General features: G+C 43.5%; 1 protein-coding gene across 1 annotated transcript in view; it reads left to right on the forward strand.

The window, feature by feature from the left end:
• LOC133283090 (guanine nucleotide-binding protein G(q) subunit alpha-like) overlaps positions 1-22,766 on the forward strand; it is a 133,278-nt gene extending 110,512 nt beyond the window's left edge. The window contains exons 6-7 of the mRNA XM_061479575.1: positions 14,565-14,718; positions 20,260-22,766. Of these exons, the coding sequence (XP_061335559.1) occupies positions 14,565-14,718; positions 20,260-20,450 (345 nt within the window). The 3' untranslated portion in view covers positions 20,451-22,766. The remainder of the gene's footprint in view (positions 1-14,564; positions 14,719-20,259) is intronic.
• The last annotated feature ends 728 nt before the right edge of the window (positions 22,767-23,494 follow it).

The raw sequence follows: 23,494 nt of genomic DNA on the forward strand, positions 1-23,494 counted from the left end.
TCTCATTACATGACTATAAATGCCAGTGCTCAGCTGTTATACTGTTCTGTCCTTCAGTGGTTATGAGATCTGTACTTAGGGGGTTAGCATGTACCCACATAACTTTCAGTAACTACACAATAAAACTTATTTTTAATACTTAAATACAATTGTGAACATTTCTAATTTGGATAACTGCAAAAATTAGTCAGCAAAGAAAGCACAGGAGAGAAATCATACGCTTTCTAATAGCTATTGGTTTCAAGGCCTTGTGGAAGGAGAACATGATTCTATAATATCTTGGCGCGTGCACATGAATATCATAGAATCATAGAATGGTTTGGGTTCAAAGGGACCTTAAAGATCATCTAGTTCCAACCCCTCTGCCATGGGCAGGGTAACCTTCCACTACATCAGGTTGCTCAAAGCACCATCCAACTTGGCCTTGAACACACATATGCATATATACATGTGTGTGTGTGTGCATGTATGCACACATGCATGTATGTATAAATGTATATAGACGGTTACACAGACCATACATTTACTGAGATGTAGAGAAGAACATGTAAACAGATAAGAAGTCCTCTGAGATAGGACAGAGAAGAATATTCAAAATTTTTAACATTTCCTCACAACAGATTGTAGCCTTTAGCTTCAGCACATATTCTATAGAAACAGCAGAGACAATAAATTTCACTACTATGTTTTTACTCTTAATAAGTTTAAATGTTTGTAAAGGAGATGCCTAGACTTTCAAAGACAGAATTTTCTTCAAAATATGCCATTTATTGTTTTAATCAAATTCCTAGAATTTTGTTAAACAGTTTTACAGTGAGTAGATACAGGTAGGGTAGGTCGTGCCTCTCAAAATCTATTGCACTATTCAAAGCCCCTATCCAAATTTTGTTTACCTAATAAAATGTCTGCTGATTAGCATGGAAATCAATATTTTTTTTTTTTTTGACTGGAGTTCATGTATGTAAACCTGAGGTTAAAAAGAAAGTTTGACACCTCGGTAATTTAGAAAAACGGAATGAGCCAATGTTAGATTTACAATGCCAAATGTTTGAGGCCAGGTTGGACAGAGCCTTGGGTGACACGGTTTGGTGCAAGTTGTCCCTGCCCATGGAAGGGGGGTTGAAACTAGATTATTTTAATGTCCTTTCCAGATGTTAAGGTCCTACTCCAATAGTTTTTGTGGAAGTACATGTATATTTATAGTTAGAATTAGTCTTCACTACTTTCTGAATCCTGATTGTTTACACATTACAGATTCACAGAATGCTTGAAGTTGGAAGGGGCCTCTGGAGATTATCTAATCCAACCTCACTGTTTAAGCAAGATCAGCTAGAGAAGGTCACCCAGGAATACTAATAAGGAGTTAATAACAGTAAGAAATTAATTATCCTAATATTTATCCTTGAGGCTTAAGTTGGCTATTTATCACTTACTCCAAAATAAATTCACTGCACTTGCTCCTCATTGTAAATATGAGTGACAAATTTAACAAAACAGTCTTTAACTCAGAAATTCAAATTGTAATATTTTCCTAAAGAAGTCCATTACTTTACAATAGCATTCTATTAGTATTTAAGCTACAGCTTCTTTTGCTATGCAATATACACAATACTCCAAGTAAGGTCTCACGAGAGCAGAGCAGAGGGGCAGGATCACCTCCTTCGGCCTGCTGGTCACACTCTTTTTGATGCAGCCCAGCACACGGTTGGCTTTCTGGGCTTCAAGCCCACACTGAAGCCATCTCATATTCAGTTTCTCATTGACCAACACCCCCAAGTCCTTCTCCACAGGGCTGCTCTGAATCTCTTCTCTGCCCAGCCTGTAGCTGTGCCTGGGCTTGCTCCGACCTAGGTGTAGGACCTTACACTTGGCATGGTTAAAATTCATAAGGTTGTCGTCAGCCCACCTCACAAGCGTGCCAAGGTCCCTCTGGATGTCATGCCTTCCCTCCAGCATATCAAACGAACCACACAACTTGGTGTTGTTGGCAAGCTTGCTGAGGGTGCGTTCAATCGCACGGTCCATGTTGCCAACAAAGATGTTGAACAGGATCAGTCCCAGTGCTGACCCCTGAGGGACACGTCTTGTTACTAGTCTCCAAGTGGACATTGATCCATTTATGACAACTTTTTTTTATTTTTATTTTTATTTCAATTTTTTTTTTAATTTTTATTTCTAAACCAAGAAAATTGTGTCAACGAAGCAATGTTTAGGTCACTTAAGCAAGCCTCAGCTCAGCAGAACCTGGTCCTTTGGGTGACTTCAACTACCCAGACATTTGTTGGAAGAACAATGCAGCAGCCCATGTCATCCATCAAGTTCCTGGAATGCATAGAGGACTGCTTCCTCCCGCAAATGCTTTCAACAGTGTCCCACACGACAACCTTGTCTCTAAATTGGAGACACATCAATTTGGTGGATGGACTACTCGGTGGATAAAGAGTTGGTTGGATTGCTGCACGCAAAGTGTTGTCATAAATGGCTCAATGTCCAGCTGGAGACTAGTAACAAGCGGTGTCCCTCAGGGGTCAGCGCTGGGACTGATCCTGTTCAACATCTTTGTTGGCAACATGGACGGTGGGATTGAACGCATCCTCAGCAAGTTTTCTGATGACACCAAGATGTGTTGTTCAGTTGATATGCTGTAGGAAAGGGATGCCATCCAGAGGGGCTTTGACAGTCTCAAGAGGTGGGCCAATGCTTTCACGTCTTCCTTCTTCCCTCCAGGGCTTTATCCTATGGTACTCCACCAAGCAGATCCCTCAAGAGGCCTAAGTCTGCTCTTCTGAAGTCCATGGCAGTGAGCTTGGTGTGCAACTTCCTTGCCCCCCTAAGGATCTCAAACTCCACCATTTCATGGTCACGGCAGCCAAGGCTGCCCTTGAGCTCCATATTCCCCTCCACCCCCACCCTGTTTGTGAGGACAAGGTCCAGCATAGACCCCGTCCTCTTTGCTTCCTCTATCACTTGGAGTAGGATACCTGAGATAAAACCTGATAACCTGCTGCAATAAAATGACTGGCTTGGTAGATGAGGGGAGAGGGTCAATACTGGGTCCAGGGGAAATTTTTAGCCACTTACACACACAAGTCTATGGGCCTGGATGGGATCCACCCAAGAGTGCCTGTGGCAGGTCCTCCTTGACTGCCCTGATATCATTCTATGACAAGGTGATACACTTAGTGTATGAGGGAAAGACTGTGGATGTTGATTACTTAGCCTTTGTTAAGCCTTTGACACCATTTCCCACGGGATTTTGCTGAAGAAACTGGCTGTTCATAGCTTGGATGGGTATGCTGTTTGCTGGGTAAAAAAAATGACTGGATAGGTGGACCCAAAGAGTTGTAGGGAATGGAGTTAAATCCAGTTGTTGGCCCGTCACAAGTGGTGTTTCCAAGGGCCCAGTACTGGGGTCAGTTTTGTTTAATATCTTTAATATCTTTGTCAATTATCAGGATGACAGGATTGAATGCACCAGTAAATTTGCAGACAACGCCAAGTTGGGCAGGAGCATTGATCTGCTTGAAGGTAGGAAGGCCCTCCAGAGGTGGGTCCTGCACTTGGATTATAACAACCCTGCGCAACTCTTTAGGTTCGGGGAAGGGTGGCTGGGAAACCACCAGGTGGAAAAAGGACATTGGGGTGTTGGTCAACAGCCAGCTGAATATGAGCCAGCAGTGTGCCCAGGTGGCCAAGAAATCCAATAGCATCCTGTCTTGTATCAGAAATAGTGTGGCCAGCAGGACTAGGGCAGTGATCATTCCCCTGTACTCAGCTGAACCCAAGACAGTCCTGGGTTCAGCTATAACAGTCATTTTTCTCCTTCTTAGAATCTGGTTCAGTGCTGTGTTTTCAACTTTAGTCTGAAAACAATGCTGATAACACACCAATGTTTTTAGTTGTTGCTAAGTACTCCTTATCCCAATCAAGGACTTTTTCAGTGTCCGGTGCTCTGCCAGGGAGGAGGGGCACAGGAAGCTGTAAAGGAACAGAGAAAGGACACCTGAGCCAAACTAGCCAAAGGGGTATTCCATACCACAGCACGTCATGCTCAATATTTAAACTGTGGGGAGTAACCCAGAAGGCCCAGATCGCTGCTTGGATTGGGATGGGTATTGGTCAGTGGGTGGTGAGCATTGTGTATCTTTTGTGTTTATTGGTTTCTTTTCCTTTCCCCTTTTAGTTTTATATTCTCTCCCCTTGTTATTTCCCGTGTCATTATTACTGTGGGTAGTAGTAGTAGTTTTGTATTATACCTTAGTTACAGGAACGTTCTCAACCAATGGAATTTACATTCTTTCGGTTCTCCTTCCCATCTCTCTGGGAGTGGGTGGGGGAAGAACGGGGAGAGTGAGGGAGCAGCTGCAGGGTTCTGAGCTACTGTCTGGGCTTAAACGATGACATCAGCACTGGTGAGGCTGGACCTCAAATACTGTGTTCAGATTTGGGCATTGCCAGTTGCTCTGCTTCCATTGCTTCAACCACCCCCACAGGGCATTTGCCACCATCCATGACTCAGTATAGAGGTAAAGTACTGGCCACTTCTCTCGTTCAGCAATGTCCAGGGCCAGCTGGATGGCTTTCACCTCTGCAAACTGACTCGATTCACCCTCTCCGTCAGCAGTTTCTGCAACTTGTCGTCCAGGACTCCATACAGCTGCCTTCCATCTCCGATGCTTTCCCACAATACGGCAAGACCCATCAGTAAACAAAGCATACTGCTTTTCACTTTCTGACAGTTTATTATGTCGTAGGGGCTCTTCAGCGCATATCACCTCCTCCTCTGGTGATATTCTGAAATCTTTGCCCTCTGGCCAGTCCATGATGACTTCTGGAATGCCTGGACGACTGAGATTTCCTATTCGAGTTCGTTGTGTAATTTGTGCAGCCTATTTACTCCATGTAGCATCAGTTGCATGATGTGTAGAGGAGACCCTGCCTTTGAACATCCAGCCCAGCACGGGCAACCAGGGTGCCAGGAGGAGCTGTGCTTCAGTGCCAATCACTTCCGAAGCAGCTCGAACCCCTTCATAGGCTGCCAGTATCACTTTCTCAGCTGGAGTATAGCTGACCTCAGATCCTTTGTATCCCCGACTCCAAAAGCCGAGGGGTCGACCTCGAGTCTCCCCTGGAGCTTTTTGCCAGAGGCTCCAGGTAGGACCGTTCTCCCCAGCTGCAGTATACAGTACATTTTTTACATCTGGCCCGGTCCGGACTGGTCCAAGGGCTACTGCATGAACTATCTCGCGTTTAATTTGCTCAAAGGCTTGTTGTTGCTCAGGACCCATTTAAAATCATTCTTCTTCCGGGTCACATGATAGAGAGGGCTTAAAATCGAACTGTAATTTGGGATGTGCATTCTCCAGAACCCCACAGCACCCAAGAAAGCTTGTGTTTCTTGCCAACTGAGGTGTTCTGGAGCTTGCCCCTGTTCCAGTGCAGTCTGGGTCAGTCCATGGCAGATGGTAGGGCTGTGTTTCCACCCCTGGGGCAGTCGGTTCCAAGTGAACTGGACACCCCTCCAAGTAAAAGAAAACTGTGGCCTGCACTCTGCTGACAAAGGAATTGAGAAAAATGCATTGGCAATATCAATCGTGGCATACCACTTGGCTGCCTTGGCCTCCAGTACATACTGAAATTCTAGCATGTCCGGTACAGCAGCACTCAATGGTGGTGTGACTTCATTCAGGCCACGATAGTCTACTGTTAGTCTCCATTCTCCATTAGACTTTTGCACTGGCCATATGGGGCTATTAAAGGGCGAGCGGGTCCTGATGATCACTCCCTGACTCTCCAGTCTGCGGATCAGCTTATGGATGGGAATCAGGGAGTCTCAGTTGGTGCGATATTGCCGCTGGTGCACTGTTGTGGTCGTAATTGGCACTTGTTTTTCTTCAACTTTCAGCAACCCCACAACAGAAGGATCCTCTGAGAGGCCAGGCAAGGTGGACAGCTGATCAATTTCCTCCCTCTCCAAGGCATCTATGCAAAACGCCCTTCGGTACCGTTTTGGGTCTTTGAAGTACCCTCTCTTGATGTAGTCTATGCCGAGGATGCATGGAGCCTCGGGACCAGTCACAATAGGGTGCTTTTGCCATTCCCTCCCAGTCAGGCTCATTTCAGCCTCCAGCACAGTCAACTCTTGGGATCCTCCTGTCACTCCAGAAATATAGATGGGTTCCACCCCTTGACAGCTTGATGGCATCAGGGTACACTGTGCACCGGTATCTACTAGAGCCTTATACTTCTGTGGGACTGATGTGCCAGGCCATCTGATCCACACAGTCCAGTAAATCCGATTGTCCCCTACCTCCGCCTGGCTGGAGGCAGGGCCCCTCTAATAGTCACCACAGTGTTGGCCACTTAAGTCGTGGTAAAAGGGATTATTCTTCGTTATCACAGGAGCTGGAGTAAAATCAGCTCTTCCACTCCATCTGGGAAACTGCTCACCAGAGACTGAAGCCGTATCTCTCATGGGACGATCAGTCTTGGCCCTTGCTCCCCTCTTCAGTTCACTCACCCGTTCCTCCAAAGCTGAAGTAGGTTTTCCATCCCACTTTGTCATGTCTTCTCTGTGATCCCACAGGTAAAACCATAGGGTTCCCCGTGGCGTATACCTCCTGTATCTCCTCTCTCGAACTATAGGACACCTTTTGTTAATAGCTGAGACTTGTGTTGGTACACGTGAGGAGCTGGATAAATCAGATACATCGTCCCTCAATTGTTTGAGGTCCTGGGACAGTTTTTTCACAGCTGAGATGATGGAAGGGGTGAGATTGTCTTCGAACTCTCGGAGTTTATGAACCATTTCATCCACTGTTAGTGGTACTATGTCATTCCAGGTTACTGTTGCCAATGAGTGGGCATATGATGACGGTGCATTCTGTGTAAGTTTTCGCCACATGGGTCGTGTACATTCAACTTCATCTGGATCTATGGGTGTATCCCCGTTATTCGGCTTGATGTCATAGATCATCTCTATGATGGCTGATTCCCTCAGAGACTGGATGCCTTTGTCTATAGTAGTCCACTTGGCCGAACGACTCATAACATCGTCCTTGTATGGAAACCTTTCTTTCTCAGCTGCCAAGAGCCGCCTCCAAAGACTGAGGGACTTTTTCTCTCTTGCACTTACTTTGTCAATTCCCCCTTCTCTAGCAAGTGATCCCAGCTGCTTGGCTTCTGTACCTTCTAGTCCGTGACCTTCCCCCCCATTGTCCCAGCTTCGGAGCAACCAGGTGATTATGTGCTCTCATGGTTGACAGGTAAAATCTTTTTGCATATTCCGCATCTCGGTTGAGGTCCGTGATCGAGAAGTCACCTCTTCTTCTTTTTCTTCGTCATGTGATAATGACTCCTGATCAGATGCTAGACCAGGTGGTGAATACATTGTTTCTTCATCTCGCTTCACCCTTCTTGCCTCTTTTTTGCTTGTTCTCTTGCGTACAGGGGCAACCGATATTGGTACGAATTGGTCCTCTGGTTTGGCTGCAGTGATTATCAGTGTGGTTTCAGTCGCGACTGTATTTGTTGCTGGGGGTGGTGTAGCTGCTTTTCTTGGAGCTGGGGTAGCCACGCTGTCTGTTGCAGTCAAAGTTTGAGCAGCTGCTGTACTTGCCGCTGGGGTAGCTGCGCTGTTCATTGCAGCCAAAGTTTGAGTAGCGACTGTACTTGTTGCTGGGGGTGCTGAAGCTGCTGTGCCTGGAGCTGGAGTAGCTGCGCTGACTGTTGCTTTGCCCTCAGATCCGCCAACATTCTTTTCCTTTTGAAGGTGCTGGATAGTGTTGAACAAGGCCCTGTAAGCATAGGCCAAGCCCCTGCACGTTGCCATGATTTGTCCATCTCTGGTAGGGCCAGAATGACCACACACCTCATTTAAGTGTTTTACTAATTCTTCTGGATTTTGCAGTTGTTCGGTAGTGAAATTCCAAAGTATTGGAGGGGCCCACTGACCTAGATACTTGCCCATACTATCCCACACACCCTGCCACTCATGGCTGTCCAGCCTCAGGGAAAATCTCTTGGTACTTCCGTATCATCTTTTGACCCCAGACAAGGCACAAACCTTACTCTGCCTAACTCTTGAAATCAGTTATGGGCAAAATGTACTCTGTATGTGTGCCAACATGGTGATCCCCGTCACGATCAGCAAACAAGTCTCAACAGCATTAAAAGGCCACTAAAATCTTCAAAACTCTCAAATGATGCTGTAAATGATCTGGGGGGAGGACTGGGAGGGTAAAAGGATGTCTCCTTCACAGGTTGACCACCCGAGGAGAAAAAAGATGTGTAATTCCTCAGCAGTTCTATTATATACCTCCCAAAGTATAAAGGTGATGACCACACTGGGAACATAAGCCAGATCAGTTTCATGATCAATGATTCTATTGTATTACAAGTCATTACAATAAAGTACAATGGGATAAAAACCTTAGCCCAAGCCCCACACTTGAAAAACACTAATACAGCAAATACCGGATGGAAGTAAGATACGATATACTGAAACTGTGAGATCAAGAGGAACAACCTTGAGAGCCAATAAATCAGCATTGTAACGAGCGACTATTAATGCGGACAGATCTGTTGTTATCTCAACCCTTCAGGCCCCATGTTGGGCGCCAAAAAGAACTGTCGTGGTTTAAAACCAGTCAGGCAACTTGTTCACTCACTTCCAGTGAGTGGTGCCAGGCTGACAGCAATCAAGGCCCCCCCCCCCCCCCCCGGGGGCTCTCCCCTTCCCCACTCCCAGGGGGATGGGGAGGAGGATCAGAAGAGTGCAATTCCCTCAGGTTGAGACAAGAACAGTCCAGCAACCAATGTACAACACAAATCACCACCACTACCACCAACGACAACAATGATGGGAGAAAATAACAAGGGAAGAGAATACAATACCACCCACCGAGAAATGAGTCCGCCCCAGAAGACTGTGTGTCCTTCCAGGTAACTCCTAGTTACCACCCCAGGCATGATGTTCTGTGGTATGGAATACCTCTTTGGCTAGCTTGGGTCAGGTGTCCTGTCTCTGCTTCCTCCCGGCTTCCTCTCCTCCCTGGCAGAGCATGAGGCTCACAAAGTCCTTGGTCAGGGTAAACATTACTTAGCAGCAACTGAAAACATCAGTATTATCAGCACTGTTCCCAGGCTGGAAGTCAAAACACAGCACTGCACCAGCTACCACGAAGGAGAAAAATTGACTGCTACTGCTAAACCCAGGACAGCCCCTCACTACAAGAAAGGCATTGAGGTGCTGGAACATGATCAAAGCAGTGCAGCAATGATGGTGAAGGGTCTAGGGGATAGTTCTTATGAGGAGTGGCTGATGGAACTGCAGTTGTTTACCCTGGAGAAAAGGAGGCTTAGGGGAAACCTTTTCACTTGCTACGACTGCCTGAAAGGAGGTTGCAGTAAGGTGGGTGTCAGTCTCTTTTCCCAAGTAACAAGCAGTAGGATGAGAGAAAAATAACTTCACCAAAAAGGATGTCAAGCATCGGAACAGGTTGCCTGGGGAAGTGGTTGAGTCACCATCCCTGGAAGTGCTTAAAAAACATGTAGATGTGGTGCTTAGGGACATGGTTTACTGGTGGACTTGGTAGTGTTAACAGTTAGACTGCACGATCTTAAGGATCTTTTCCAACAGAAATTATTCTATCTATGCTTCTATGATACTTTGGATCAGCAACAGCTACATATGCATCACTTACTTCCTTGATTTTGTTCTCTGGAGGCCTGTTTGGTTGTGAAACTGTTATTTTAGGTCATAGAATCATAGAATAGTTAAGATTGGAAAGGACCTTAAGATCATCTAGTTCCTATCCCCCTGACATGGGCAGGGTCACCTCACACTAAAACATGTCACCCAAAGCTATGTCCAACCTGGCCTTGAACACTGCCAGGGATGGAGCATTCACAACATCCTTGAGCAACCCATTCCAGTGCCTCACCACCCTAACAGTAAAGAATTTCTTTCTTATATCCTATTTAAACTTCCCCTGTTGAAATTTGAACCCATTACCCCTTGTCCTGTCACTACAGACCCTAATGAAGAGTCCATCCCCATCATCTCTATACCCCCCTCTTCAGATGCTGGAAGGCTGCTATTAGGTCTCCACACAGCCTTCTCTTCTCCAGGCTGAACAGCCCAAACTTTCTCAGCCTATGTTCATACGGGAGGTGCTCCAGCCCCCTTATCATACTCGTGCCCGTCCTCTGGACTTGTTCTAACAGTACCATGTCCTTTTTATGTTGAGGATGCCAGAACTGTACACAATACTCCAAGTGAGGTCTCACGAGAGCAGAGTAGCGGGGCAGGATCATCCCCTTTGACCTGCTGGTCATGCTCCTTTTGATGCAGCCCAGCACACGGCTGGATTTCTGGGCTGTGAGCACACACTGCCGGCTCATGTTAAGTTTATCATCAACCAACACCCCAAGTCCTTTTCTTCAGGGAAGCTCTGAATGTCTTCTCTGCCCAGCCTGTAGCTGTGGCTGGGATTGCCCTGACCCAGGTGTAGGACCTTGCACTTGTCTTGGTTGAACTTCATGAGCTCGGTATTGGCGCATCTCACAAGTGTGTCAAGGTCTCTGGGTGGCATCCCTTCCCTCCAGCATATCGACTGAACCACACAACTTGGTGTCATCAGCAAACTTGCGGAGGGCGTACTCAATTCCATTGTCGATGTCACTGACAAAGATGTTGAACAAGACCGGTCCCAATACTGATCCCTGAGGGACACCACTCATTACTGGTCTCCAGCTGGACATTCAGCTGTTGATCACAACTCTTTGCATGTGGCCATCCAGCCAGTTATTTCTCCACTGAGTGGTCCTCCTATCAAATTGATTTCTCCTCAGTTTAGAGACAAGGATGTCGTGTGGGACAGTGCCAAATGCTTTGCACAAGTCCAGGTAGATGACATCAACGGCTCTACCCCTGTCCATAAGTTCCATAGCCCCAACATAGAAGGCCATCAAATTGGTCAGGCAGTATTTCCTCTTAGTGAAGCCATGCTGGCTGTCACCAACCACCTAGTTGTTTTTCATGTGCCTTAGCATGCCTTCCAGGAGAATCTGCTCCAAGATTTTTCCAGGCACAGAGGTGAGACTGACTGGTCTGTAATTCCCTGGATCATCCATTTTCCCCTTCTTGAAAATGGGGGTTATATTACCCTTTTTCCAGATGTCTGGAACTTCCCCTGACTGACACAATTTTTCAAATATGATAAACAGTGGCTTAGTAACTTCATTTTCCAGCTCCTTCAGGACCCACGGATGGATTTCATCAGGTCCCAAGGACTTGTTTCCATTCAGGTTCTTAAAATAATCTTGACTCTGATCCTCTCCTACAGTGGGCCTAAGGTCTTCATTCTCGCAGTCCCTGTGTTTGCCTTCCAAGACTTGGGCAGCACGGTCACAGCACTTGCCCGTGAAGACTGAGGCAAAGAAGTAATTGAGAACCTCAGCCTTCTCCAAAGGAGGAACGGGAAGGAGGATCGAAAGATTGCAACTCCTAGGGGTTGAGACAAGAACAGTCCAGCAACCAATGTACAACACAAATCACCACTGCTACTACCAACTACAACGATGATAAGGGAAAATAACAAGGGAAGAGAATACGATACCACGGGCCAAGAAACGAGTCCCACCCGGAAGCCCATGTCCTTCCGGGTAACTCCCAGTTACCCCCCACCCCGGGCATGATGTGCTGTGGTATGGAATACCTCTTTGTCTAGTTTGGATCAGGTGTCCTGTCTCTGCTTCCTCACAGCTTCCCCTCCTCCCTGGCAGAGCATGAGCCTCACAAAGTCCTTGGTCAGGGTAAACATCACTTAGCAACAACCGAAAACATCGGCTTCACCAACACTGTTCCCAGGCTGGAAGTCAAAACACAGCACTGCACCAGCTACCACAAAGGAAAAACATGACTGCTACTGCTGAACCCAGGACATTATCCACCCCTTATTCCATACCATTCACGTCGTGCTCAGATCCCACATTTTCAATACACCATTGCTCTCCCACATATATATACGTTCAGGTTCTTAAGATGGTCTCAAACCAGATCCTCTCCTACAGTGTGCCTAGGGTCTTCATTCTCACAGTCCCTGCGTCTACCTTCCAAGACTTGGGTTGTGTGGTCAGAGCCTTTGCCAGTGAAGACTGAGGGAAAGTAGTCATTAAGAACCTCAGACTTCTACAAATCCAGGGTAGCCAGTTCTCCTGATAGCTTCCGGAGGGGGCCTATGTTGTCCCTAGTCTGTCTTTTATTCGCTACGTACCTATAGAATCCCTTCCTGTTATCCTTAACATCCCTGACCAAGTTTAAGTCTAACTGGGCCTTAGCTTTCCTAACCTGGTCTCTAGCTTCCCAGACACCTTCCCTGTATTCTTCCCAGGCCGCCTGTCCTTGCTTCTGCCTTTTGTAAGCCTCTTTTTTCCTTCAAATTTTCCTCAGGAGCTCCTTATCCATCCAAGAAGGTCGCCTGGCCCTCCTGCTGCTCTTCCTTGTAGTTGGGATGCAACACTCCTGAGCTTGCAGAAGGTGATCCCTGAATATCAACCAACAATCTTGGGCCCCCCTGCCCTCTAGGGCTATATCCCTTGGAACCTTACTGAGCAGGTTCCTGAAGAGGCCAAAGTCTGCTCTCTTGAAGTCCAGGGCAGTGAGCTTGCTGCAGGCTCTTTTCACTGTCCTGAGGATCTCAACTTTGACCATCTCGTTATCGGTGCAACCAAGGTGTCGTGGTTTAAACCCAGCCCTGGAACATCATGTTTCCAGACAGCCGATCCCTGTTGGTGAGCAGGAGGTCAAGCATGGCACCTCTCCTTCTTGGCTCCTCTATTACTTGCAGAAGGAAGTTGTCTTCCACACAATTGAGGAACCTCCTGGGTTGCTTGTACCGGGCCGTACCGTAACTCCAACAGATATCAGGGTGGTTGAAGTCCCCCATGAGAACAAGGGCCTGTGAGCGTGAGGCTGTTCCTATCTGTCTGTAGAGTGCTTCATCCACAGATTCCTCTTGATCAGGTGGTCTGTCACAGATCCCCACAGTAATGCCTCCCATTGCTGTTCTCCCTTTAACCCTGACCCACAAACTCTCTGTTGACTGCTCACCTGTCCCCAGACAGAGTTCCATACTTTCCAGCCTATCACTGATATAAATAGCAACTTTCCCTCCCCACCTACTGGTCCTGTAGCCTTCCATTCCAACACTCCAGTCATAGGAGCCATCCCACCATGTTTCTGTGATGCCTATTATATCATACCCTTGTAGACATGCACACACCTCTAATTCCTCCTGTTTGTTCCCCATGCTACGGGCGTTTGTATAGAAGCATCTGAGCCAAGCTCCAAATGAAGCGGGCTCATTGGCTGGAGACACTGCAATATCTCTACATTGCTCCAAGCATTTATTATAGGTGCTGGCAACTGACTGGATGTGTTGGGATGGAATGTTGCCCCCCTCCCCCAACACATCTAATTTAAAGCATCCTTGACCAGTCTGGCAATCCTCCTCTCAAAACCGCTCTTCCCCTTTGTCAGACCAGCTCCACCAGCCCCAGTAGACCTGGCCTACTAACTTGGGTCCCATGTTCAAGATACCCAAACCCCTGACTATGGCACCACTGTTCTAACCATTTATAAACTTGGCTAATCCTCCTAGCCTTTTTAGGGTCCTCCCCTGTATCCTGGAGAATTGATGAAAGGACAATCTGAGCTCCATGAAGGTTTTCAGGAAGTAGATCCTAAAAAAAAAAATCCATAAGTAGCTAATCAGGCCTTTGTTAGAGTTTTCCAAATCAAGAAAGAAGTTGAGTTAATTCCTAGTACTGAATTCAATTTGTTTTGTCTCTGTATTAACTGCATCATGTCTGACTAACAGTTCAGAACCGTATCAAAACATAACAGAATTTTAGTGTCAGAAAGCCCTTTGTAAGGGGCATACAGCAGAACTGTATGCTTCACTAGCTTACATTTCCACTATAATGCAAAATACTTTTTAGGAGTTATTAAGCAAGGCTTAAGTAAAGGCTGACCAAATGGTCCTAGAAACAAATTTACTATTTGTAAGTTTTTGTGTCATAAGCCTTTAATTTGGGGAAATATTCTCTGATTATCAGTGGGAAAATTCCAAATTTTTCTGGAACTGTTTTAAAGCTGTTCTCTTTCAAAAAAATAAGGATTACTTGCATTTAAAGTCCAGGAAAGTCATGCAAAATAAATAAGATTTTTTTAAACTTGGTTATTGCATCCTGTTGTCTCTGCCTTGAACCACATGCATTTCAGTACCCACGAATTTGTTGACTGATCAGAGCTGTGCCTAATCAGTATTTGCAACCGTACCTGTTGCAGCTATCATGTCTGAGCTGTCCAAAAGGAAACTGCATGCATATTTAATTTTGCCACTTACCTATGCATTTTACATGAATCAGTTACATTTCAGTAAGAAGGTGAAAAACATGAAATGCATCTGTTTATCAAATAAAATTGAATTGCATAGATTGATTAAAAAATTATTTAAATTTTCATGACCGCATAAATTAATCTCTTTTCTTTATTCCAGAATCGAATGGAAGAAAGCAAAGCACTTTTTAGGACAATTATCACATATCCATGGTTCCAGAATTCTTCAGTCATTCTGTTCTTAAATAAAAAAGATCTCTTAGAGGAGAAAATTATGTACTCCCATTTAGTTGATTATTTCCCAGAGTATGATGGTAAGTATATTGCCACTGAAGCTCATGCCCCATTTACACTGTGGTAATGACAAAATGTAATAGCCTTGTCCATATTTTGCTTAAAGGTTCTTAGGACAATAATTATTACTCATTCTTAATTGCACCCATTTTCTTCTTAAAAAACTACTTATGCACCAAATGATTAGTTTGCAGTTGAATGTTTTGCTGGTCGTGTTTTTTTAACAAATATATGAAAAAGATGAAATAATTAAAAATAGCTTTTTTTTTTTTAAATGTGCTTGTCACAGAAAGCATTATGTGGAACACACAGATTCTAAGGAACCTGTACTTTCAGAAAGTTCTCCTGAGGTGAAAAGTTAGGTATTGTAAGGTAACTGAGTGGAGGCTTTGGTAACAGAGAAAAAAAAATCAGATTCATACAATAATATCTCTTTTGTCTCACCAGTGAGTGAAAAATATATTCAAAAGCTACAAAAAAAATTTTTAAATATTTCATTTTCAAAACTAGAGAGTGATAAAAGGAAAAAGTTACAGTTTTTCCCTGTTTGGGAGGAAAGGATGTGTTCACAGTGAACAGTCTGCAGGATCAGACCATACTCAAGTTGGAAGGAACCTCTAGAGATCATCTGGTCCAACATCCCTTCTCAAACAAGGTCACCTGTTCAAGGCTTTTAAATATCTCCAAGGAGAGAGACTCCACAACTGAAGTCAACAACAGCAATTATGGAAACCCTAGTGAATACCTCTGGGTCAAGATCCGAGATTTGCCTGGACAGCATGCTGGGACATGTAGTCTAGATCATGCTTGACTAGAAAGGCTGGACCAGATGATCCTTATGGTTGAACCAGTTGAGCCTTGAGGTCCCTTCCAATACAGTGTTCTCTGATTCTCTGAGAAACTTTTTCCAGTGCTCAGTCACCCTCACAGCGTAAAAGCATTTCCTGATGTTCATATGGAATCTCCTGTGTTTCAGATTGTTCCCATTGCTTCTTGTCCTGTCACTGGGCACCACTGACAACACCGTGGCCCATCTTCTTTATACCCTTCCTTCGGGTATTTGTACAAATCCATGAGATCCCTGCCTGAGCCTTCTCTTCTCTAGTGTAAACATTTGCAGGTTTCTCAGCCTTTCCTCCAGTTCTTTAATCATCTTTGTGGCCCTTTGGACTCTCTCCAGAATGTCCACATCTCTCTTGTACTGGGGAGCCCCAAATCTGGACATGGAGCTCCAGGTGTGGCCTCACCAGTGCTCAAAAGAGCAGAAGGATCACATCTCTAGACCTGCTGACAACATTCCTCCTAATGCAGCCGAGGATACCATTAGCCTTCTTTGTGGCAAGGGCACATTGCTGGCTCATGTTCCACTTGGTGTTCACCAGTACCCCCAGGCACTTGTTGGGCTTGTTCCTCCTCAAGTGCAGGATGTAGCACTTCCTCTTGTCAAACTTCACTAGGTTCCTGTCAGCCCATTACTCCAGTTTTTTGAAGTCCCTCTGGATGGCAGCCATGCCTCCCAGTTTTGTGTCATCAGGAAACTTACTGATGGTACACTCTTCTCCCCCATCCAGATCATTAAAGATGTTAAACAGGACTGGACCCAGTATTGACCCTCTCCCCTCATCTACCAAGCCAGTCATTTTATTGCAGCAGGTTATCAGGTTTTATCTCAGGTATCCTACTCCAAGTGATAGAGGAAGCAAAGAGGACGGGGTCTATGCTGGACCTTGTCCTCACAAACAGGGTGGGGGTGGAGGGGAATATGGAGCTCAAGGGCAGCCTTGGCTGCCGTGACCATGAAATGGTGGAGTTTGAGATCCTTAGGGGGGCAAGGAAGTTGCACACCAAGCTCACTGCCATGGACTTCAGAAGAGCAGACTTAGGCCTCTTGAGGGATCTGCTTGGTGGAGTACCATAGGATAAAGCCCTGGAGGGAAGAAGGAAGACGTGAAAGCATTGGCCCACCTCTTGAGACTGTCAAAGCCCCTCTGGATGGCATCCCTTTCCTACAGCATATCAACTGAACAACACATCTTGGTGTCATCAGAAAACTTGCTGAGGATGCGTTCAATCCCACCGTCCATGTTGCCAACAAAGATGTTGAACAGGATCAGTCCCAGCGCTGACCCCTGAGGGACACCGCTTGTTACTAGTCTCCAGCTGGACATTGAGCCATTTATGACAACACTTTGCGTGCAGCAATCCAACCAACTCTTTATCCACCGAGTAGTCCATCCACCAAATTGATGTGTCTCCAATTTAGAGACAAGGTTGTCGTGTGGGACACTGTTGAAAGCATTTGCGGGAGGAAGCAGTCCTCTATGCATTCCAGGAACTTGATGGATGACATGGGCTGCTGCATTGTTCTTCCAACAAATGTCTGGGTAGTTGAAGTCACCCAAAGGACCAGGTTCTGCTGAGCTGAGGCTTGCTTAAGTGACCTAAACATTGCTTCGTTGACACAATTTTCTTGGTTTAGAAATAAAAATTAAAAAAAAAATTGAAATAAAAATAAAAATAAAAAAAAGTTGTCATAAATGGATCAATGTCCACTTGGAGACTAGTAACAAGACGTGTCCCTCAGGGGTCAGCACTGGGACTGATCCTGTTCAACATCTTTGTTGGCAACATGGACCGTGCGATTGAACGCACCCTCAGCAAGCTTGCCAACAACACCAAGTTGTGTGGTTCGTTTGATATGCTGGAGGGAAGGCATGACATCCAGAGGGACCTTGGCACGCTTGTGAGGTGGGCTGACGACAACCTTATGAATTTTAACCATGCCAAGTGTAAGGTCCTACACCTAGGTCGGAGCAAGCCCAGGCACAGCTACAGGCTGGGCAGAGAAGAGATTCAGAGCAGCCCTGTGGAGAAGGACTTGGGGGTGTTGGTCAATGAGAAACTGAATATGAGATGGCTTCAGTGTGGGCTTGAAGCCCAGAAAGCCAACCGTGTGCTGGGCTGCATCAAAAAGAGTGTGACCAGCAGGCCGAAGGAGGTGATCCTGCCCCTCTGCTCTGCTCTCGTGAGACCTTACTTGGAGTATTGTGTATATTGCATAGCAAAAGAAGCTGTAGCTTAAATACTAATAGAATGCTATTGTAAAGTAATGGACTTCTTTAGGAAAATATTACAATTTGAATTTCTGAGTTAAAGACTGTTTTGTTAAATTTGTCACTCATATTTACAATGAGGAGCAAGTGCAGTGAATTTATTTTGGAGTAAGTGATAAATAGCCAACTTAAGCCTCAAGGATAAATATTAGGATAATTAATTTCTTACTGTTATTAACTCCTTATTAGTATTCCTGGGTGACCTTCTCTAGCTGATCTTGCTTAAACAGTGAGGTTGGATTAGATAATCTCCAGAGGCCCCTTCCAACTTCAAGCATTCTGTGAATCTGTAATGTGTAAACAATCAGGATTCAGAAAGTAGTGAAGACTAATTCTAACTATAAATATACATGTACTTCCACAAAAACTATTGGAGTAGGACCTTAACATCTGGAAAGGACATTAAAATAATCTAGTTTCAACCCCCCTTCCATGGGCAGGGACAACTTGCACCAAACCGTGTCACCCAAGGCTCTGTCCAACCTGGCCTCAAACATTTGGCATTGTAAATCTAACATTGGCTCATTCCGTTTTTCTAAATTACCGAGGTGTCAAACTTTCTTTTTAACCTCAGGTTTACATACATGAACTCCAGTCAAAAAAAAAAAAAATATTGATTTCCATGCTAATCAGCAGACATTTTATTAGGTAAACAAAATTTGGATAGGGGCTTTGAATAGTGCAATAGATTTTGAGAGGCACGACCTACCCTACCTGTATCTACTCACTGTAAAACTGTTTAACAAAATTCTAGGAATTTGATTAAAACAATAAATGGCATATTTTGAAGAAAATTCTGTCTTTGAAAGTCTAGGCATCTCCTTTACAAACATTTAAACTTATTAAGAGTAAAAACATAGTAGTGAAATTTATTGTCTCTGCTGTTTCTATAGAATATGTGCTGAAGCTAAAGGCTACAATCTGTTGTGAGGAAATGTTAAAAATTTTGAATATTCTTCTCTGTCCTATCTCAGAGGACTTCTTATCTGTTTACATGTTCTTCTCTACATCTCAGTAAATGTATGGTCTGTGTAACCGTCTATATACATTTATACATACATGCATGTGTGCATACATGCACACACACACACATGTATATATGCATATGTGTGTTCAAGGCCAAGTTGGATGGTGCTTTGAGCAACCTGATGTAGTGGAAGGTTACCCTGCCCATGGCAGAGGGGTTGGAACTAGATGATCTTTAAGGTCCCTTTGAACCCAAACCATTCTATGATTCTATGATATTCATGTGCACGCGCCAAGATATTATAGAATCATGTTCTCCTTCCACAAGGCCTTGAAACCAATAGCTATTAGAAAGCGTATGATTTCTCTCCTGTGCTTTCTTTGCTGACTAATTTTTGCAGTTATCCAAATTAGAAATGTTCACAATTGTATTTAAGTATTAAAAATAAGTTTTATTGTGTAGTTACTGAAAGTTATGTGGGTACATGCTAACCCCCTAAGTACAGATCTCATAACCACTGAAGGACAGAACAGTATAACAGCTGAGCACTGGCATTTATAGTCATGTAATGAGACCAGGACTAATGAGGAGATAGGAGGAGGCACAGCAAACATACCTGTTCTGTAGAAACCCACGTTGCAGAAACAGGAGGGCAAGGGAATAATGGCCTAATTATTCTCTAATTGCACTGAAACATAATTGCAGTATAGGAAAACAATAGCTTTCGGCTAACGTTTGCTGCTTCTGTGCTGCTCTTTTGGCTGTGAACATAAACAAATCCTCACTGTTCTAGATTGGAAGTCATTATTTTGCCTTCTGTCTTGCACAAAGCAGAACATGCAGTTTGGCTGCATAGACTTTGTTTTCTGAGAATTACAGGCTTAATTTAGATTTAATAGGATTCCTATATATAATTTAGATAATTGATTTCTTAGAACATTAACCTTTTTCAATTGAACAGCTTCAACTATCAAGCATGTAGACTGTCACTAAAGTAAATGAAACACCTATTGGCAATGGTGTCAGACCAGTTTAGGATGTAACTTCATTATGCTCCATTTTAAAAGAATGTACTTAAGTATAGTTTAAATATTGTAAATATAGACTGAAAATGGGCCAATTCTATTATTTTTAAAATATTTTTTAATATAAAGCAACTATTCTGTTGTTCATTTCATGTGGTTATAGATCATCAATTTCACATCTCTATTTTAAACATCTTATAGAAGAAAGAGGACAGTCAGCAGGAAAAGAGCAGCTCTTACTCTGGAATCTCCTTCCATTTTTATTTTTTAATGGTTCTTGCTGGGAAAAAATAGTATATGGTAGTATTTATTAGTAAAAACTTTCCCTTTTTCTCTTACATGAGGATCGCAGACTGAGTCTCTCTTCTGTTTTCTGCTCCTAAGCTTCCCTTCCTAAAGAAGCTCAAATATTGAATTGACTTTAGGAAAAACTTTCTTTCTCTTCTTAATTATCAGGACCACAACGGGATGCACAAGCAGCACGAGAGTTCATCTTGAAGATGTTTGTAGACCTGAATCCAGATAGTGACAAAATTATCTACTCCCACTTCACATGTGCTACAGACACAGAGAATATACGCTTTGTCTTTGCTGCTGTCAAGGACACAATCCTACAGTTAAACCTAAAGGAGTACAACCTGGTCTAATTGTGCCTAGGAGGCCCTCCAAGACCACCTTTGCATGATTGAAGATAAACAAGAGGGACTGTATTATCTGTGAAAACAAATTGCATAATGTTAATTTATTGCCAGCCTGGACTCTGTGAATGTCCAAAGAATTTCTAGTTAATATTACGATTTTATTTAAACTATATGGAGGAAAACCAAAAGATGCTGGAGTACATTCACAGCACATTTTCTTATTTTTTAGGTAAAACCTTGTGACTCAATGTGTTTTAAATTCTCGGTAGTACACTCACAAAGGATAATAGTTTTTTGCTATTGAAACAAAATCAAGCTGGTTTCCTCTTTCCCTGACCTTTTCTCACTCCCCCCTTCCTTATGTTTTCAAAGGTACAATGGCTGTTTTCCCAGTACAATTCCTTGGTAAAATATTTTCTGTTGAGTGATTTGTTCAGGAAAAATGCTATCATCTAAACTGAAGTTATCACTCATTCAAATTTTACAGAACGTACTTTCTCTGAAGGAGCAAAAGTATTCATAGTGTGACTTTTAAGTTCTTGAGATCGGTGTTTTCATTCTGTCTTCACTTCTGAGGCTAGAATATTGGAATTGCAAAATATTAATGTCTTTCATAGTTCCGAAAGATGCATAGAAAACAGTAATGAAATAATTAAAGACACAAACCTGGGATGTTCATGGACTATTATAGAATCTCTTTTTAATTGCCATGTGCCATTATTTTCTCTTTATTCACAAATGTCAAACAAATGTCATGGACACTACATTTTTCCCAGTGGCTACAGCCTGAAACAGTGGGGTGGGGGTGGGGTGGTAGTGTTATGGTTGTGTGCATTTTTTCTTAAGTTAGAACTTTTTTAAAATGTGTTTTTCCACAGTAGAAAAAAAAATATTTCTGTTGTATAAAATCTTGCCAAATCTGGCTTTTAATAAAACCAATACTTTTGAAGCATAAGATACCAATTGAAATGCCAAACAGATGGATTGGAAACTGACCTGATTGAATCAACTGCCAAATGAGAAAAAAGCAAGGTTCCAGATCATATGTACCTTTTTTTAAGAAAATGTTCCATTTTCTAATGCCAAAAACAACAGTGTGAGTGAATATGCTACTAGGTATACATGTAGAGAAGACAGTTTAACTCTCTATGTCAGAGATGGCATAAGATTGCATACAGTGTTTTCTGTAATAATATCAAAGTACCTTTGTACAGCATGAAATTATTGATGAGTGATCACATTAAGGAACCTTTCTTGATAAAGTTGTCTCTTAACCAATTCACAGACATTTGATAGGCTTCATGCAAAATAGCCTCTTGATGTTCTTTAGAAAGATTTATTAATGTAAAGGAAACAGTGAAAAATCACTCTTGAAGTTTAAATGTGCAAATTTTTAAGGACAAAACTGTAGCACACCCTGATGAGCAGTTTAGGTTGAAAGGTGGTTTTCTGACCAGATGCATGATCGCTAGCAAGCTACAGAGAATTCAGAGGTCAGACATAATTGGATTGATTATTTACAATGCCAAGTAACACTAGAATGCACTTAGCACAGAAATTATTGCCTTTCAGCAGCAGAGGAGAGGAAAAAAATGAATGACTTACTAGTTGAGTAACAAAGTTAACAATAAATACTAATGAGATGTTTTACATCCTTAACCCTCCCAACACCAAAACAATAATATGAACAATTGCTATTTTTTGCTTCCTCATAAAACACCTTAACTGAAAACTGTGGGTATAGTGCAATTATGAATGCTATAATCATTGTTGTCCTGGGATCAGCAGTAGCAGTCATTTTTCTCTTCCTTAGTAGCTGGTGCAGTGCTGTGGTTTTGACTTTCAGCCTCGGAACAGTGCTGATAACACCGATGTTTTTAGCTGTTGCTAAGTAATGTTTACTCCGACCAAGGACTTTCTGAGTCTCATGCTCTGCCAGGGAGAAGGGGAAGCCGGGAGGAAGCAGAGACAGGACACCTGACCCAAACTAGCCAAAGGGGTGTTCCATACCACAGCGCATCATGCCCAGGATATAAACTGGGGGGAGTTACCCGGAAGGCCCAGATCTCTGCTCCGGTCGAGCTGGGTATTATCAATCGGCGGGTGGTGAGCAGTTGTATTCTCTTCCCTTATTATTCCCCTTATCATTAATATTGTTGCTGGTAGCAGTAGTACTTTCATATTATACCTTAGTTACTGGACTGGTCTTATCTCAACCCGTGGGAGTTACATTCTTTCGATTCTCCTCCCCATCCCTCCGGGAGTGGGGGGAGGAAGAAGTGAGGGGAAGTGAGCGAGCAGCTGCGTGGTTCTGAGTTACCGGCTGGGCTTAAACCATGACAATTGTACATACATCTATAGATAGATAGATAGATAGATAGATAGATAGATAGATAGATAGATAGATGGCAGCATCCATATTGGCTTTTTAATTGTTCACTAGTGTTCACTAATACAAAACTAGTGCAACAAAGCTATAATATGTGTTTTACAGAAACCTTAAACTTGCTTTTTTCACTAAGTAATTGACACTGTCCTGACATATATAGGATGATGAGGCTTTTTCTAATTCAGACTACTGTATGATCTGTAATTTTTAATCATGCTGCCACATGACTGTGAAACATTTTAAGTTTAAAAGTGGAGATGAGACTTTACGCTGGCTTTCAGTCAGAACTGACCGCATGATTTGCAAAAGCTTTAAAAGAGGGTAAAAGGGCTGCATATGGAGATATCGCTAGAGTCCGAGCTTTTGTATGTGCAGAAGTTCTTGGAGCTCTGTGCATTGTTATCCTGCATTACAAGAGTAACATTAGTAAACTAATGAAGTCTGTGCAGTTTATTAACAAGCTCTACAAATTACCCACCCTTAATTAAGAAACCAAAAAATTAAATGTATTTTGGAGAGACTGTCACGAGTTAGGAAATTAAAATGGCCTGTTGCAGATATTTAATGGCTATTTTAGACATTCACACTTTTGTAGATGCAGTCCCTCTTCAGACAATGCACAACTAAGGTCATATCATAGAATGATAGAATTATAGAATCA

Source organism: Pezoporus flaviventris, unplaced genomic scaffold (assembly GCF_033815535.1).
Source record: "Pezoporus flaviventris isolate CSIRO_AGI_PZ_B2104156 unplaced genomic scaffold, CSIRO_AGI_Pfla_v1 ptg000153l, whole genome shotgun sequence".
Taxonomy (NCBI): domain Eukaryota; kingdom Metazoa; phylum Chordata; class Aves; order Psittaciformes; family Psittacidae; genus Pezoporus; species Pezoporus flaviventris.